Source organism: Scylla paramamosain, chromosome 9, assembly GCF_035594125.1.
Source record: "Scylla paramamosain isolate STU-SP2022 chromosome 9, ASM3559412v1, whole genome shotgun sequence".
Classification (NCBI taxonomy): Eukaryota; Metazoa; Arthropoda; class Malacostraca; order Decapoda; family Portunidae; genus Scylla; species Scylla paramamosain.
This window is the reverse complement of record NC_087159.1, coordinates 16,095,681-16,115,201: the sequence shown is the minus strand read 5'-3', so window position 1 is coordinate 16,115,201 and position 19,521 is coordinate 16,095,681. Positions and strand designations below refer to the sequence as shown.

Sequence of the window (19,521 nt, the reverse complement as noted above, 5' to 3'; positions counted from 1 at the left end):
CAATGATCGGCTGCAAGGTCCATCGTGAACATTTTTGTGATATATAAACATCAGTACGATGTATTGTTCAGATAGAAGAGTCACGGCGAGGTCCACCGGCCAGGGTATAGTCTCAGTGATCACGTCTGCTGGGGTTAAATCCAGCCACGTGGCATCCTGACGCTTGGAAACTGGAACAGTCAGCCGTGCGGAGACCCACGTTCCTCGCTGTCAGCAGCGCCCGCATGTCCACGCCGCCCACTGCCTCCGGGAACTGGCTGGCCAACCCACTATAGGCGCGTCATGAGCATAAGGACAGCGAAGATGAAATACAAATTACCAAAATAATATAATAAAAAAATAAATAAGTAGCCAGGGTTTTCACTCAAGCTTACCTGGCCAAAGTGGCAGCCATGGCCCCGACAGCTCCTTCAGCAGAGGCTCGGGCAGCAGCATCACATAGCAGCCACAGCACGCAGTCCGTTTGGGTCTCAGCCAGTGCCAGCATGTGCCCGCGCATCACCTGGAAGGCTGCTCTCACTGCCGCCCCCTGGCACTCGAAGCCGCTAGTACACCATCGCTGAAGACTCACCTGGCGACATTAAGAGTAAGAAAGTACATAAGTCATTCTTCATGTCTTTGTGTTGTATAAAGAATTATATTTAGCCATCAAAGCGAACTGCTCGGAGATCCTACCTTATTGCCAGGTAGGATAAATGACTCGTAGTGCTCGTTAGGAACATCTCCATGTCCTTTGTCCTTCCACTGCTTTGATCGTTCTTGACGGGATCCTTCCACATGGGTGTCAGTCGTGATCTTCGGGGTCTTCTCTTCAGCGTTTAAATATTTTCTTATTTCTGCCTCGACTATTTCCTGCAACCGATGCCAGTTACTATTGTCCTCTGATTCCGAGTCCTTCGCAGTCTCTAACACTGGGGCCACCGACCTGTTAGTAAACGAATCTATTCCCTCAGAGTCATTTTTCATGTCCAGTGTTTGATCAATATTTTCACTTATCTTTTTTTCTTCTTTATGCCGTATCGACTGAGACGAGGTGAACGGGCCAGTAGACGGCGAATGATGAGAGGTAAAGGCATAACTGTAGTATGGTAGTAATGAAGAATTGAATGAGTGTGTGAGGGTTGTAACATCATACAGACCACTCAGGTGATCTTGTGAAGGCGGCTCCTCCCCTGTCTCGTGTGGGGAATCAAAGATAGATCCAAGCGGGTAAGCATCTCTCCAAACATCGAAGGCTGTGATGAATTTTCTTCCTTTGATTTGCTGAGCGTGAGGACTGCTGGGTGACAAGTGGCGGGGCCTACGAGGCTGTCCATCGCCATTACGCGTCACGGTATGGTCGATGAGGTTCAGATCAGACACCGAGGCCCAGTTTATGTCCAGACCGCCAAAACTATTGACTATCGTGGAAAAACCTCGCTTGTTGTTGTTGTTATTATTATTATTATTATTATTATTATTGTTGTTGTTGTTATTGTTATTATTGTTATTGTTGTTGTTATTGTTGCCGCCTCCAATGCCAATGCCGCCGATTCCTGTGGCATTGATGTTGATGTTGAGAGTAAAGTCGATCATGAGGGTGAGGAGGAGGGTGAGGAAGGCAAAGAAGGAAAACACTCCGCTGTGACCTGACGGACACACCTCGATGACTGGAGGAGGTTTGTAGGAGGGAGGAGCTTGGCCGTATCCAGAGGGCTTTGGTTGCTGGTTGTAGGAAGACCGGTCGTTGAATGAAGATGCATCTACATTATAACCAGGATTTAGTGCATTGAAAATCTCTACCATGTCATTCATTGGTATGGTAGATAAGGGAGCGTAGTAGTAATTGTTGTGGGGGACATAACTGTATCGTCTCGAAGATTCTCTTTCGCTTTGCTCTCCGTTAAAACCCTTGTCGTGAACTTGTCCTTTGGCTCGCTGGGTCACTACATCGTACAGGTGCCGGAGCGCTGCCGCCCTCTCTTGTCTCAGTCCCCGAACTTCCGCCTCCGCCACTACCTCTTCCGTGATTTTGTGCAGGTCACCCCCAGACTGTTTCTGGAGCCTCTCCGCCGCCTCAGCAGCCTCGTCGATGATGGCGTCATACTGGGCATAGGCAGGGCCACCTGAGCGCAATATCTCCTTCTTCAGGAACTCTCTGAAGGAAGGATCGCGCACCAACACTCTCCAGTCTTGCTTCTCCAGATTTTTTATTCGCTGCTGATTACCCGTCATACCGTTGTGTGCGGCCTGCAAGGAGTGATTTCATAATCAAATTAGAAGCAGATGGTGGTGAAGGACACAAATATCGTTAAGCTTTTTATGAAACACTATAAAAAGAATTCGTATCGTGGTCTTGATGTTTACGATATTTTAATATGTCATGAGTGTTTCGTGGCGTTTGTACTGTAGGTTATGAGGTACATACACACACACACACACACACACACACACACACACACACACACACACACACACACACACACACACACACACACACATGTTCACTGCGGGCGAGGGAGCCAATTCCTGCAGAAGTAGAGAATGTCGAGACATCATCCTGATGGTCACCGATCGTGTGTTCCAAGACAGTGGCGGCAGCACACGCCCCTACCGCCACCCATGTCCAGAACCACGTTGTCCTCATGCTTGCCCTGTTTTAAGCGCGGGAATAACAACATTACCAAGCACATTTTACTTCGAATCGATATATCTTCATCACTGTACACAATACTACTCACCTGTCTGAAGTTTGCATTGGAATACTCGTAGTTGCGTTGGAGTATCTCCCGAGTGGTCTTCCAGCTGCTCCCTCTCCTCTCTCTCCGACAGTTGGCTCATGCACCACTGAGGGAGACAGAGAACAGCAGAGCCACCTACCTTGAGTGCGGACTAAAATACTCTCCTCCGTTAGGTGACGTCGAAGGGGAGGAGGTGCGTGTTCATTGCTACATGACTTCCTTTTGTATTCGAGTTTAATTTTTTTCTTCGATTATTGTTGTTGTTGTTGTTGTTGTTGTTATTATTATTATTATTATTATTATTATTATTATTATTATCATTATTATTATTATTATTATCATCATCATCATTATCATCATCATTATTCTCACCATAATCATCATCTTCATCATATCATTATCAATATAACAGCAGTAGCAGCAGGAAGAGTAGTAGTGGTAGTAGTAGTAGCAGTAGCAGTAATAGCAGCAGCAGCAGCAGCAGCAGCAGCAGCAGCAGCAGCAGTAGTAGTAGTAGTAGTAGTAGTAGTAGCAGTAGTAGTAGTAGTAGTAGTAGTAGTAGTAGTAGTAGTAGTAGTAGTAGTAACATCATCACCATCAGATACGGTAATAATAATAATCTGCAATCCGGTGTTTGAACATAACGGCATCGTAATGGATGTGAACAACCACCAGCTACTCGTACCTATAATGGGAAAGAGTCGTGTCTTCCCGTAACGTTGAGGGTGTGACAGTGTGACGGCGTGGATGGAACGTGTACGTGAGGCCCATTATGTGTGGGAGTGGGAGTGTGTGGGGATGTGGGAATCAAGGTGTTATTTCTCCTCTGTTTTATTACACAAGCATCATCACAACAAATAGAGCAAGAGCATGCGAACACTGCACGGGTAAAGGTCATTGATATTTGTTAGATATTGCCCAGACACATCATATCTCTTTTCCCTAATTATTTCTGCACATTTCATCACTAATCCATCACTAATACCTACTTCCCTTTATTCTTTTCCACATCATTTTTTAACCGTTCAGCATTATAAACATAACCTTAAATCTCCAGACAATCTAAAGAAGAAGATTCACCTGTTAATTCCCTCCACACAAACCCCACAGAGTATTGTTTAGATCCTATCTCCTCATTGCCTGCTCAGGGCGTGTGACTGTGTACCTGTCGAGCCGCATCTAGGTGAGGTCTCAACGCTTTCAACACAACCCTGAACCATTTACCCAAGAAAAGCTCATCCACCCACTCCTCCTCCATTAGCAGCATGTCAAGTGCCTCCTGGTAGGTCGGCCACAGAGGCTCTATCCCCACCAGGTCTTCAGGAGAGCTCGAGATTACTTCATCTTGCTGCCTTTCCCCGATATGTACTGCCTGTCTCTTCTCGCCATTGGAATCTTCTTGAGTAGTGTCATAGGAACTTCTTGAATGCAGTTTTGGGATATCCGTGGATATTTTCTTATTTATTGCATCTTTACTTGTGCTCGCTATCTCATCATCGTGCTGAAATTCCCTCTTACTGTTTGAAATTGCTGTCTCCTCTCTACGATTTCTTTCATGAAGGAAAGGAAAGGAGTGTGACGGTGCTTCAGTGTGTCCCTCCGTCCAGCTGTCCTCGTCTTTACTGGTCTCACTCGTGTGTTCTGGTAGACTGATGGGGTTTGGCTTTGGCGGGTGAAGGACGCTGCCCAGTCCCTCCACAACCCTGTCCACCAGGGAACGCCCAAAGTAGTAGTAGTCGTAAGGCAGAGGAGGATAATACCCGTAGTATGGTACCGCCGCTGGATTGTAGTAATTATTATTGTTATTATTGTTATTATTTCCTCCTCCTCCTCCACCGCCCGATGTGCTGTTTCCTCCTCCAGCTCCGTTGTTGTTGTTGTTGTTGTTGTTGTTGCTGTTGTTGCTATTGCTATTGCCGTCCCCACAGCAGCAGCAGGAGCCACAGCCGCTATCGTTGCCAATAATGTATTTCCTACCAGAGAAAAACGTTCCTCCTCGTCTATTATTATTATTATTATTATTGTTATTGTTATTATTATTATTATTATTATTGTTATTGTTATTATTACTTCCCCCACAATCGGTACCATTCTCACCACCACAGCAACACTTACAGCCGCCCCCTGCAAGATGGAAGGTCTCATTAGGATATTAGTATGTTCCGTAAACTTTTCAGTTTTTACGAAATCAAATTATCACGAATTGAATATTATTTTGTGTTTTGACTATTAAATTTCTCTGATACTGTGCACAACTACTCACAAACATAATTTGCATATATAATTGTTAATAATAACTCAGATTTATTTATGGTGAGCCTTACCTCCAATGTTGATTGAAATGTTGATCGATTTCATTATATTCGATGTCAGGTCTAAGGAGAGTATGCAGAAGGCCAGGAAGGAGAAGATGCCGGAGTACGAGTGTTTGCACTTCACCATCGGGTAGTGGTGATACATTCCCTGCTCACCTTGATAATACTGGTGCTGCTCGCTACCCTGGTGTTCGTAATGTCGGCGTGACACGTGGTGTTGACGGTGCTGAGTGGCTGTATCTATATCGAGGAGTGGCGGTAAATCTACTGAGAACGAATCGTGGACACTTTTGGTGGTGGTTAAATTTAGATCCGTGGTATTCGACAGTGGCTGACTCCTGACCTTCGCGGTGTCACTCCTGTACTTCTGCAGGACACCCAGGAGATGAAGGCCTCTGGAGGTAATGGACGGAACTGCCTGAAGTAACCTTTCTCCTGTGAGATTCAAACGCGTGACCGAGGAGCCGCCGTCACAGCCAAGCAAATCAGAGCCAGTGACATAACGGGGAGTGGCATCATCAGTGCCACCAGCAGTGCCACCAGTCCTTTCTTCGCTGTGTACACTTGACGCCCCTTGACTCCGCGAGGGTGGGGGTGAGGAGACAGAGCAGACCAGCGTGAACACAACCCACGGTACCAGCAAATTTACGAGCGACATTACTGGACGTTGGATCTCTTGTGTTCTGATGCTGGGACGGAGATCGAAGTGTGTGTGTGTGTGTGTGTGTGTGTGTGTGTGTGTGTGTGTCACAAGCCTAAACAGACATCTTTAGAGGGTTTACCAGGGGGATGGGGGGTGCTGAGTACACATGATCCAGCGGGTGTGTCAACACTAGAGAAGCAAGGTACAACTACATCCAGTGGCCGCCAGATGGAGGCCGATGAGACACGTGCTGAGGCGAGGCTATGTTTCGGGGTGACCGTAATGTCCACACCACCCGTCGAGCCAGACGTTTGCAAAGCCTTGACGAGGGAAATGTGTGTCGACATTAAGCTCTGTAGCATCATTAACTTCTAATGTTATTATTGCTACTACATTTATTTGTAATAATTTTATTGTCATCATTATCGTTGTTTGCTGGGAAATCGGCCTGGTATATAATTGGATTGTTACGAGCGAAGCAAAGTTTTCTGTTGATTTCATTTTGAGCGGCCCTGCCCGGCCCTACCGTAACGTTATTCAAATGCTAATATCTCGAAGTACGCGGTCGATTGTAACGAAATTTGCAATATATTATAGCACAATTCTGTCAATTTTATGTGATATAGCTTTCATCTCTTCTATTGGCTGAGTTCAATAAATAACTTGCAAAAGTAGAAGGGTGTCGAAAATGGGATTTTATAAACCGAACGTCAGTTTTCTGCAATGTTCACCAACTTTTGTTTGTCTCAACAAGAGTGGACACATACCACTGAACGTTGGATAAAATTTTCTATCCAACGGTATACAGCACAACCTTTTGGCTCTCGCAAAATTTTTAGCTAGAGTGATTTGAATATTAGCTAAGTGCGCTATTTCCTGGGTGTTTCCAGTGTTTCATTGCTGACAGCTTCGCCTTCCAGACGTTCTACTGGTTATTATTATTGTTGTTATAATAATCACTACTACTACTACTACTACTACTACTACTACTACTATTGCTGCTGCTATTACTGCTGCAGCTGCAGAATGCCTCTCACAACTGCATTTTCTTATCTCTAACACCATGAGAGTTAAGGCTTTAAGGAATATAGAGAAATGTTTACTTGATCTTTATTATCTATTTGCTTATTATTTTTATTATCATTAGTAGTAGTAGTAGCAGTAGTAGTAGTAGTAGGTAGTAGAACAGCAGCAGCAGCACCACCACCACCACCACCACCACCAACAGCTGCAACAAAAGAAAGAGTAACAATAAACATTCGTGAAAATATTAGGACACAGTGAAGTACTCCATATACACACCAAACGACTCATTCAGAAGAGTATAATAAAGTATGTATAACGATGAGTCGGGTCGCAAGCTATAGATGAGTGAACATTAAATCCGTTAGGTGGCCGTCTGAGATGCATCTGAGCGTGGCGAACTGGGTGGGGGAAGCAACTCAGGCTAGTGACATACCTGAGAACGCCGTCCTTCGACTCACCAGTTTACCGCCGGAGGAGCTTCACTTGCTGACTTATACCTGCTAACACACCACTCACAGGTACAGTTCTATGTAGCTTTATAACATGCGGACAATGCTAGGATTGACGTATGAGGGTGGGAGAAGTAGAAGGTAGGACAAGTAAAGGCAATGGTATTTATTATTTCTGGAGCTCAAGACTAGCTTAAACCAACTGTACACTTCATATAGTACAAATACTCGAAGGGTATCTCATTATTCGTCGTGAACTGACCTAGTGTTTTTTTATTCATCCTTTTGTAACAGAGTGCGTGAATGCAGGTGTGCATCCGTCGCAGCCATGATCACTCTCTGCCATCTGCTCCTGGTGGCTGCCCCGAGGACCTTGCTTGGACACACTACATTGCTTCCACCCTCCTCAGAGAGCCTAGCTAAGGATTCAATACCTCCCCGGGTTAATGATACAAATTACTTCCTATCTTCCACGAAACCCCCTGGGGAAGTAAAGTTTTCGAAACCTTATGTCCTGATTGACGAAGAGATGACGACACTCCTGCCACAGCTCAAGGAACAGTTTGCGCATCGCCGGACTAGTAACCATGGCAAGGAAGCATTTGACGGACTGTGTGATGTTCAAAAAAATATCCTTGAAAGCTTCAGTGCTCGGGGGGAGAAACTTCTAGACGCGGCCATAGGAAACATGAAAAGTGACATCGATAGTGTTGAAAAATCATCTCTCAGTCTATGGAGTAATGGTGACATGAATGATATACCCACGGGAACTCCTCGACAAGATTCCATGGATAGCAAAAGGCAAACTATTTGGGAACATCCTGAGAAATATGGTACCTTAAGGAATGTACAAACACTTCATTTTATTAAAACTGGAAGCCTAGCTGGAAGGAGTGGCGGCGCGGCATCCCCCGTGCCACTCTCCCGGGTCAGGCGCGGGTGTAGCAGCTTCATCGCTTTCCCTTTCCTGGTGTTCCTTATCGGTGCCTTATCTTCCGCCATAAACATTATCAACGGCATCGGCAACAACAACAACAACAACAACAACAACAATAATAATAACAATAACAACAACAATAATAATAATAACAATAATAACAATAATAATAACAACAACGATGCGAGACATTTCACCCCCCTGAACGTGAACGAAGACAACTGGGCGAGGCTACTGCAGAAGCTGGCGAGTGATGGAGGAGGGGCGTGGCGAGAGGCTGCCTCCCTCTTACGTCATTCCCTTACGCCAGCAGGCCTCGTGACTCAGGTGAGGATGCATCCCAGATCAGCCTCACGAACCAAAAACGACGAATCAAGTGAGACCCTGCGAAAGATCATACGTACTCTGCGCGCTGCCGTGAGAGTGGTAGTGCAGGACCGTGACAACACTTCTTTGAGGAGCGGGACGAGAGAATATTTTTCTGCTCTTCTGGCACAAAAATAAAGTGAATGAGACTACATTACGTGTTCTCATGCTTTCCCACAGAATATGTGCATTTCAAACTAGTTTTCTGAGTGGAATATATGGGCAGATTTGATGTATTATATATATATATATATATATATATATATATATATATATATATATATATATATATATATATATATATATATATATATATATATATATATATATAAGACGGAGCGGCCTCATAACGCTTAGGTTGGCCTTATTGATTGCAATGAAGCACCAGCGTCGCTCTCAGAAATGTGAAATGTAACGATGCATCAACCAATTTTGAACTGAATCTTTGACCTTTGAGAGGTTTCGAATTATCTCTGTGAAACATCTGGAAATTGTTATATTTACCATTTTACATCCCTTATGCCCCTGTAACAATTATAAAACGTCAAATCGATGATAAATTGAGCAGTTGCAATAACTAGAAACAACAACAACCTGGATAAAAAGAAATATACACCTAGAATTTCAAAGATTTAACGTCTTTAATCATAGAAAACTGATGAACTTAGAGAGGGATTCAAACCCGCAGCTCGGATTGTTTGCTTCACTCCTGGCTGAGTGCAAGTGGTGGGGAGGCAACGAAGCTTTGTTTATCCCCAATGTTTTAACCATGTCGTGTAATTACGGACCGAGGAAGCTACTTGTGTATAGACGGGGGGTGATATAGAGGCAGGTTACAGGTAAGGATACTGTGGGGAGAGTAGATGAGGGAGGTGGAGGGGGAGAGGGTTGAGTGGGACCAAAACAAACCCGCCAGACAGGGGCTGAGGGGCCTCATTCTCTGCCCTCGTGCTGCAATGCCTCCTCAATAGCCACTCAGGGAATGCTTCTCGAGTCTTTATTTGTTTATGAAGCTGTATTTACACTCATTGATTTACAGTGCTAGGATAGTTAAGGAAATATGGGCCCATTTGCATAGGGTACTTTGCTAGTGAATCTAACCTAACCAGACATTAGTTTGGTGTTGTATATGCACTTTATAGCCACTCAGGCCTTGCACACTGGGTCTCATGTATACTTAATGATGTATAATTTTGTGCTGATTAAGGAAATATAGCTTTTAATGTCCTAAAACTAATGATATTGTCAGTAAATGTGACTTTACTACTAAACTGAACTTGCTCTGCATTATCCTTTAATTAAACCAATCAGTCATTAATTTTCAGGGGTGTGTATGTGCTCTGTTCTGCTCAGTGATTGGATGAATGAAGAAATATGAATTCATTAGGATAGGAAATATTCCACCATAAAATCTAACCTAACCCCATAACCATACCTAACTTCATTTTGTATCACATTATCCATTAATATTCACTTAAGCCATGGTTTTTGTGGTTGTGTATATACTTAGTAATGTTCAGTGATATGTTTATTAAAAAGTTATTGAGTCTAACACAGTGACATGAAGTATTTCACTTTTGAGTGTAACTTAACCAGACCTGAGTTAATTTTGTTCTGCCACATCTTAAGTGTCCACTCGGCCATGTTTACATATTTACTTTGTGTAAGGTGTTCTTAGTGGTTTGTTATATACTCAGTGATAAGATAAAGATGGAGTTTTGGAGTGTAATTGCCATATATGAACAATATTACTATTAATGTTAACCTAACTAGATCCAAGGTAGTCACTGTTCCCGTCCTTTACTGCTGTTTAGTGCATGGTTATTTAATCTATATACTCAGGGGTGCTAGTGACAGGACAGTAAAGGCTGACCAAATTCCACTCAGGCCTCAGTGAGCATCTCGCCTTGGTAGGTGAGGTGTCAAACTCGTGTTTCCGTGAGTGGGTGACAGCTTTAATTCCCCAGCAAAAGCCTCTTGTGCTCATTTTGTCCTGCCTTCAGGTAAATTTTCCTAGTGTTTTCATGATGCTCTAAGGTAGGGCATCTCACTCATGATGGGAGGTGATTAATAAGAACATATGAACTGGTTAGAGTACAGAATCTTAATCCTATTATATCCTTAAGTCTAACCCCATCAAATCAAAGTCAGTTTGTAGACTATATGCTTATGTAGAAATTATAGGAATAAATGTGAACTTTACTCCCTGAAGAGAGAGCCTATATGAAAGGTTAAGTATCCTCAGTAATATCCAAGAATTGAAGTTGTATTGGTAATTCTTAATATTAAATACTGACTGTTGCTCTGAGGCAATCCTGACCCTTGACTGAATGAGTTATAGCCATCCCCTAAATTGGCAAAATCACTATCTAAATTAGCCTAATGAAACTTAATGTAATGCAACAGAAAGCAATACAGGCTAATAGACTTAGCCTCTGTTTGAACATATGGACTTACATCAGGATGGCTTCACTCACTGGGAGATTTTTAATTCTTCAACCACACTATTGCTTTCTACAAATATTTTTCCATGCCAGTATATTTTCTATTGTGTTCTGTACACATTGTTACCATTAGCTACTCGTAAAGTGAACAAAGTGCTGTTATGTAGATTTTCTCTTTTAACAGGATAATGTGAACAATGTTGTTTTGGTTACTGGGCATCTGCGCATCTGACATTTATTTACATCTTGTCATTTGCTAGTTTTGAGTATTTTGAGTTTTGTATATCAAGCATATATTGATAATAATGTGTTCTGAGTGCAAGTGACAGTAAATAGTGACCACAGAGCAGGAGTACCCAAGCTGGGGTACACATACCTCTAGTGGTACATTTGCTTTTTTCAGGGGGTACATTGGGTCTCAGGGAATAACCACTACTGCACAATACATGGTGTTGTAATCTGCAGTCTCTCTCTCTCTCTCTCTCTCTCTCTCTCTCTCTCTCTCTCTCTCTCTCTCTCTCTCTCTCTCTCTCTCTCTCTCTCTCTCTCTCTCTCTCTCTCTCTTATTTCTTCATTTTAGTAAGCAAAACTTTTATATTAAAGTTATATCAAGAGTAGGGTGAATAACATTTGGTTTCCACCATTATGGAACTTACTGTGGCTGCAATCTGAACTAGGCCTGAAAAGATCTGGTATGGTTTGTGTATAGTACTGACTTGAGACTGGCAGGCAGCTCCAACCTGGGTCACTCAGTCCTACTGACACTCATAGATAGTGAAGGTGTAACAATGTTACTTATCACCACCACTGTTGCTGTAGCTTTGTTGCAAAAAATAAATAAATAAAAAAATAAGTAAATAAAAATACATACAAGAAAATAAATAAAAAAAAGACAAAAATATCCGAGATTAATAAAAAGAAAAAAATGATGTCATATCAGTATCAGGCATGGGCCCAAATTGGTACATGTACTCATGCTCAAGTGCACAATATCATGTACTTGTATGTTACTTGAACTCCACTTTCATAACCATTTTATGACTACTTTCGGGTACAGTACAACAAATATGTAAAAGTGAATTGTGGTGTTTGACGAGCAGTATGGTTGGAGGTGATGTAAGAGCAAGGAATGAACAAAGATGTGTCCTTTGGGAGGCCAGGTGTGTTAGGTTGATGACATTGAGATCATGTGAGGTTTAGTGCTTCTCCTATTATTAATGTGGTAATAGGTGTAAATGCAAGGGTTAAGACACATCTGTCACAATACTGCCTGGACTGGCAGGCTGTGCTGCTGACAATGACACTGACTTTTTTTTTTTTCTCTCCTTAATTTATTTAGGGGTACATGGGAACCTATAAAAATGTCCAAGGGGTACAGAGGAACAAAACGATAAGGAACCCTTGCCATAGAAGATAAGGGTAGGTTTGCTTTATTAAGGTAAGGTTAGAACCCTGGGTTATTACAATAATCTAACTAAACTGTTACAGAAGATTTTAGATACTAATTTATTGGCATGGTCTGGATGGACCATCATTTAATGGTAATGCATTCCCATCCCACCTGACAAAATAGCAGTGATGCATAAGAGAGACAGGGAGCACATTAATTGAAAGTGCAGTAAATTTATCAAAATTGGTATCAGCATTATATCATCCCTTCAGTTAGTAAACTAACTTTGCCTTATTTTCTTTCTTTTATTATTATTTGTTATTTTCTTTATTTTATTTTACCTTCATCTGGTATCAGGATACCTCTGGTAGTAAGTTGGCTCATCCATTTGTCTTAATTTATGAGTGGCAGTCAAGTGAACATCACCCTTTTTATTTTTATTTTTATTTTTTATATAATTATTATTTATTTATTTATTTACTTATTTATTTATTTATTTATTTGTTTATACATGCATGCATGTAAGTATGTATGTATTTATTTATTTATTTATTTATTTATTTATTTATTTATTTAAATATTTATTATTATTATTATTATTATTATTAGTAGTAGTAGTAGTAGTAGTAGTAGCAGTAGTAGTAGTAGTACTACTACTACTAGTAGTAGTACTACTACTACTACTACTGCTAGTACTACTACTAGTAGTAGTAGTAGTAGTAGTAGTAGTAGTAGTAGTAATATTGTTATTTATCCCTTGGTCAGTCACAGCATGAAAACAGTTTTGTCTTGAAGATCAGTGAGTGCCTTATTTACCTTCCCATGCAGGCACATTTACAACAAAAAATAACATTTTTGAATCCGTGGAAATTATGTGACAGTGTTGAGCAGGTCAAGAGTAGTGTGGTGCAACTGACTTAAAGCATTTAGAAATGGTGGTTTTGGAAATTTTACTTACTTTCGTTGTTATTGGCACTTTATAGTTGTTATTTCCAACCTGTCACAGTCTAGAAGCCATGTTGTCTCTTAAAGGCTCCAAACTGTTGTTGTTAATCTGTAATGTGTACATGATGTTGTTCTTTGATTGTTTCTTTTTTTGTATACTTTTCAGTTATCTCTAGTCAAGTTTAAAGTATTCATGCTGTTATGAAAAGGCGTCTTTTTTCGTTGCTGTACCAAGAGGAAGATTCCAGACTACGCAATACTTCTGTCGGAGATATTAAGGAAAAGTAAGGTTACCATATGACTATAGATTTTATGTATTTCATTAGGTTTTCTAAACGTTAAGTTTTTGTGTAATTAATTATTTCTACACATATTTATAGTTCTTTCTTATATGTCATCTTTGATTTGAGAGAAATGTGAAGCAGTAATGACATGGGTCCTTTTAGGAAATTGTCTATCTACCTATCTGTCATTCTGATGCTGGAGAGAGAGCTTCCACCTCTCCCTGTGTAAATATTCCTTCCTTGCTTGTGCAGTTGCTCAGCCTCTATTAACATCCCTTTTTTCACTTGCACTTGCAAGTTTTAAGCTAACTATCGGAAGATAATAAAAATTATAAAATTTATTACCTGTTTATCATGCTAGGCAACTAAAAGGTGCAGAGTGTGAGGGTGGAAAATTTGTTCCTCTGTATTTGTATTCCTGCAATGGAATGAAATTTGAAATCTTGTTCCAGCAATTCATTTATGTCAGTCTGGCATGTAGATGGATAGAATATGTGCCTATAAGCTTTATACTTCTATACTTAACTGTATAGCACCAAAAAAAGTAAATAAAGAAAAGTTTCAAAATCCACACTGAGATGAGAAGCATTGGTACATTGAAAAGTTTCTTTTCAACATTTACTTCTTGAATAGTTTTCAGAGAAAGGAATTACATGAAATGACATGAGTGATCCTGTAGCCCTAAGGATAACATAAGAAAAGGAAACTTGATAAAAGCATGATCATTCTTTTTTAGGTTTGGCTTAGAGGGTGAATGATGCCAACTTCCAAGACAGAAAATGAGAAATCACTTTCTGGCATCATGGAAGAGCATCAGCTTATGAATAGAAACAGTGGAGTGGCGCTGTGTGAAGACATGTTTGACGAAGATGAAACACCCTTGATTATTGATGAAGGCTGCTTGCCACAGGAGGACAACCATGAAAAGTTAACAGGTGGACAAGCATCAAAATTAATCAAACTAAAAGCAAGAAAAGTCATGCAAGAAACAACAAACACATATCCCTGTCTGGAGTGTGGGAAGAAGTTTAGACGGAAAGTTAAGCTCCAGGCTCACCTCCTCACCCACAAGTCCAAAGAGGAGATGGAATGTGAGAATTGTGGAAAGAAGTTTCGCAAAGTGGAATTACTCTTTGATCATGTGTGCAGTGGTATTGGCAACAGCTACAAGTGTTCAGACTGTGATGAGTGGTTCAGACTCAAGAGAGATCTCACAGTTCATCAGCAAAAACACAAGAAAGTATCCACTTCTGATGGAGTATTGGATGAGAAAGACACCTCAGAAGATTTGGATTTTTCCTCCTTTGTTGCTTCCTTTGTGAAATGGCCCATCTCATGTACTCACTGTAGAGTTGAGTTAGCCAATCTTGAAAACTATAATGTTCATATGGCTGCTCATAAGGAGGGGCAGCCTTGTGTCTGTGCAGTGTGCAAGATGAAGTTTTTGTGCAGAGACGACTATTTACTCCATAAAGACCTTTGTCATATAGAAGGAATTTTTGAGTGTACTCGTTGCAGTAAGAGATTCCACACTGAGAAGAAGCTTGGTGAGCATTTGGAAACTCATTGTGGAGAGGGAACATGTTGTGATACTTGTGGACTAAGTTTTATGAGTAAAGACAAGCTAGCATCTCACATGAAAGTTCATAAAGTGAATGTATTTGTGTGTGGAAAGTGTAAAATAATATTCAAATGTAACAGTTCCTTTAAGAATCACACATGCAGTATCCAAGATAGTAGTGAGAAGAAGTTTTATACATTCGGTGACACTCCAAAGAAAAAAGTGAATGAACAGTGTCTGAGTTCAGTGTCAGCTGATGATGAAAGTGACAGTGAGGATCCTGATCTCTGTCAGGTGGTTAGTGAGTCTCACTTGTGCAAGGTGTGTGGAGATTCATTTAAACAGAAAGATGATCTTAAATTACACCTTACAAATCATTTTCAATGCATAGAGTGTAAAAAGTATTTTAAGAACCAAACTGATTTGGACATGCATGCGTTTTTGCTTGCAGAGGAAAAGGTTTATTCCTGCTGTCTGTGTGAGGCTATTGTGCATGGTAAGAAAGAACTTGAGTATCATCTGTCACAGCATTTAGCATCAGATGATGTGCCAGTGGATGATTTAGAATGGGATGATAACACTGAGGGTGTTCAGAATGTTATCCCAAGTTTAGATGCTACAGAATCCACACAGCCCACCTTGCTGGAAAGCTCTGCTGGAAATGTTAAGATGCACAAAGTTGTACCTGCTGGCAATAATGCACTGAAGTGTTCAAGCTGTGGGAAATTTGTCCTTCTGCACCATAGTCTCTCAGCACACATAGAACCAAATACACCAGTAACTGATTCAGATGAAGAGTATGTTTATATCTCCAGATTGGGAAGTCCACAAAATAAGAACAAGCAGAAAGAGGAAACTTACTGTACATGTCACCATAGATTAGATTTTGGCCTAAGTGAACAGAGTCCAAGTAAATCTCTCAATGAATATGAATGCCAAGAGGTTCAGAACCTGATAAATGCCTCTCAAATATCAACCCATTTACCTCCACCTAAATCAGCTCATGAGTCTCTTGACTCCAAATCAGAATCATTCCTTAGTGAGGTCACAGAAGACAACTCTATGGTGCAGATGGATGTTAGCAATGATAAAGAGGGGAATTCTGATAAACCTGATGACTTTGATGAAATGTTAAAGCCTGAGACAGAGGCAAGCTGTAAAGCATCAATGAATTCCAATCAGTTGCTGAATGGAGATTCAATGAACAGTTCTGCATCAAATATCTCAGAACATGTAGTAAAAATAAATGGTAAGAATAGATCTGATAACTCGAAAGTGTCTTTATATAATAAAGAAGTATCATCTCCCAAAAGATCAGGTATCAAGGTAATTAAAGTTGATAAAAATGTTGAACCTTTACCTCAGAAAGCAAATGTGAAAGAAGTCGTGTTGAATAGTAACACAGGAAGTGGAAATATGCTAATTGGGAAACCTATGAGAATTGTAGTCTCAACAGGATTATTTGGAGCTTCAGGTCTCAATCTTGCACCGCTTCCTGTACTCAATAGCAATGATGTAAAGAAGTCCGCATCTTCACTGAAAAATTCTGGTACAAAGAGATCACAACCTGAAATGAGTCTTGTTAACCAAGAGGAATTAATTTTGCACTCTCTTACAGGAGATGATATTAGTAAGAGTTTTCCGGAGACTTCAGTATCCATACCAAAGAAAATCAAGCAAGAAAGATCCATTAAAAAACTACCACCTTCAAAGCACAAAGATAAAACAGAATTCATTGCTTCCCAATCCAAGGGAAATTCACTGAAGGTTTCAATCAGTAAAAAATTAATTACCAGCTCTAAACCTCAGAAAGTTAAAGCTGAAAAAAGAAAAAATGTAAACCAGCAAGTATTGAATCCTTCCAATGTTACTGAGATGAAGGAGGCCAAGCATGCTAGAAAACCAAAGGATCTCAGTAAAGAAGATCCAGTGCTGAGAGTTAGTGGTAAAAGAGAGAGGCCATCAAAGAGAAGGCCTCCATTTAGGAAAAGGGAACAAGGAAAACATAAGACGAGGTCAGATGCTTCTATGCCAAATACTAATGGTAGTGATCCTTGTTATGTTCCTGAAAGCAACATGATTTTCAAGGTGGAACAGCTTGCCTATGAATCGGATGAAGATGAGGATGAGGAGGAGTCCCTTGATTTTAGTGGAATTAAAAAGGAGTTCCTTGCCTCAGATGTTTTCATTAAGGAGGAGGAGTGGGATATTGTTGACTTCTGAGTAAAGTTTATGTGATGAGGAGTTCACCTTCATATTATCTGTTGTTATGTTAAATGATTTACATGAAGTTAATTTTAATGTGTTATTATATTTCAATTCGAAGTTACGTAGTGGACAATTTAGGTACTTGTGTTGTGACTGAATTTTTCATAATTTCATGTAATTTATTTATCCCTCTGGAGTTCAACATGTATATAGCAAGATAATTTCTGAGGTTTGCCATGCCTTGACTTTTTTATAAATTTTATGTTTATGAATAATGTATTTTATACTTAAACAGTTACCATTTCTGTTAAGCTTTTAAAACTAACTTTTCATTGATTTTCTCATATTTTCTTTAATTCAGTTATTTGTTTGGATTTCAATGTGTATATAGTCATTTTTATTTACAAACATTACATTTTACACTCCTATTTAGTCTATCATGTTGAAGCTTTTCAAAAGCTGTAACTCAATGAGAGGTACTTTTAATATATATGCTTGGACTTTTTCATTAAATTACAATGAGTGATCTTGCTCTGTAATACTGGAAACAGTTTTATATTCTTTCATTGTATGGCTTCAAAAAAAAGTATGAGCGAGGAAGTGGAGTACATGCACATATATATATGGTAATTGTCCTGTGAACAGTGCAAATTTATACTGATATATTGTGATTACAAAAGCAATTTGATAATGAAGGTTATTTTATAGTACCTGAGAGCACATAGCTATATTTAGTTACTTGGATAGAATAGGAAAGATTTTCAGACAGTTATTGCATACTGTAATATTTAAATAAGACCATTAAGACTGAGTCATTACCTGCCCATAGTCTTTTTTACTGTCAAAGCTGCTTTTTTTCCCTCCTCACGCAGCAAACTATGCATTCACTTTTGTCACTGCAATTTATTGGATTTTCTGGATGGGTACTTTTATTTAATATCTTGATTTTTTTTCTTTCCTTTCTTCCTCTGATTCCATATATTGTGAATCAGAACCCCTTTTTGCTTCATTTTTTTTCCTCTTCAAATTCTAAACTCCACCTGAACAACCCAATCCAGAAAGTTATATCTCAGGCCAGTTGTGTGGATCACTCAGTATGCTGCATTATGTACAGCATTATGTACTCTGTATAATAAAATATTGTACATAAAAGGATAAAGAAATTGTTTGATGTACATTCTCCACTCAGGTCAGATGCAGGAAAGGGAATGGATCCATTTTAATGGTGAAGGGATACACCAGTTCTGCTGCCATGTAGCGTGGTGTCCAAGGTAAGCTGTGCACCTAATCCTTGTATAGTAAGGTTGAAGATTAGTCCTCTGTCTGCTAGAGTCTTAGAGGTTGAGATGTGAGGGAAGGCTTCTGGGTATGATTATGAATGTATGTGGGTGTCTTGTCTTGGTTACCTTCCTTTGGAGGTGATGTTGGCCTGATATTGTGGATAGCCAATAGGCAAAAACATTTTTCCATCAGGTCATTTTAGGAAAAGTTAGATTGAAGGGTGTGGTCCTATTTTTCCATTACCATACTTGTTTCTTTCTCACAAAGGATCTAATATATAATACAAAAGTACACATTGTTTAGTAATGCACATGATTTCTTTGTTACTTCCATAATTCCTCCTATCCTTTCAGACTTCTTAGATAACTCGTGTATCTTTTTCATTTATTGAAATTCTCTTTCTAACTGGTTAAAGTCTTTATATGTATGTGATCTAATACAATAATATGTAATTCTGTAATGCTTTATGTAGTGCCAGATAGTTATTCATTAGTTTGGTGATCTTATTTTATAATTAAATTTACTTCAGTATCAGAACAAAGAAAAGTTTCTCACAAAAGAATTGATACATATTGAAGCTTGTAAGTCTTTTTTCTGCACATGGCTAATTTCTCTCAACACAATCTCAAATGTTTCTTGGCTTCAAAGCAAAGTATTGCTCCTGTCATTCTGATCAGCAAAAGTTTTCTACTCATGATAAATATATATATATTTTTTTTTTACTTACGGCTGCTCAAGGATGATTATTGGCTGTTCCTTCTTGTTGCTTTCATAATCTGTCAGAAACTTGGCTAAAAAAAAAATATGGCTTTACAGTGATTTGTTTCTTGCAATCATTTTCTATGCACCAGGTTGACATTCTTGCAAAGTGGGTGCTACACTGGAGTAATAACTTGTAAAGTGATATGCAATTGTGAAGAGAAAATGTGATGCCACATATGTACACACAGCC

At 39.9% G+C, this 19,521-nt stretch overlaps 2 protein-coding genes across 5 annotated transcripts; one reads left to right on the top strand and one right to left on the bottom strand.

Annotated features, from left to right (window-relative positions):
• Window positions 1-63: 63 nt before the first annotated feature.
• Window positions 64-2,307, bottom strand: LOC135103677 (uncharacterized). Its single transcript, XM_064010245.1, has 3 exons — window positions 676-2,307; window positions 375-571; window positions 64-269 (listed from the first exon to the last, which is right to left on the bottom strand). Exons 1-3 carry the CDS (start codon window positions 2,212-2,214, stop codon window positions 113-115), a joined length of 1,893 nt encoding a protein of 630 aa, XP_063866315.1. The 5' UTR covers window positions 2,215-2,307; the 3' UTR covers window positions 64-112.
• Window positions 2,308-7,063: 4,756 nt separating this feature from the next.
• Window positions 7,064-18,451, top strand: LOC135103673 (zinc finger protein 184-like). 4 transcript variants are annotated; one of them, XM_064010239.1, is made up of 4 exons: window positions 7,064-7,222; window positions 7,448-8,417; window positions 13,402-13,519; window positions 14,256-18,451. In XM_064010239.1, exon 4 carries the CDS (start codon window positions 14,274-14,276, stop codon window positions 17,301-17,303), a length of 3,030 nt encoding a protein of 1,009 aa, XP_063866309.1. In that variant the 5' UTR covers window positions 7,064-7,222; window positions 7,448-8,417; window positions 13,402-13,519; window positions 14,256-14,273; the 3' UTR covers window positions 17,304-18,451. The 4 variants fall into 4 exon arrangements, with proteins under 4 accessions (XP_063866309.1, XP_063866310.1, XP_063866311.1 ...); XM_064010240.1 differs by lacking the exons at window positions 7,064-7,222; window positions 7,448-8,417 and adding exons at window positions 8,850-9,295; window positions 12,240-12,319; XM_064010241.1 differs by lacking the exons at window positions 7,064-7,222; window positions 7,448-8,417 and adding exons at window positions 8,850-9,295; window positions 12,240-12,338.
• The last annotated feature ends 1,070 nt before the right edge of the window (window positions 18,452-19,521 follow it).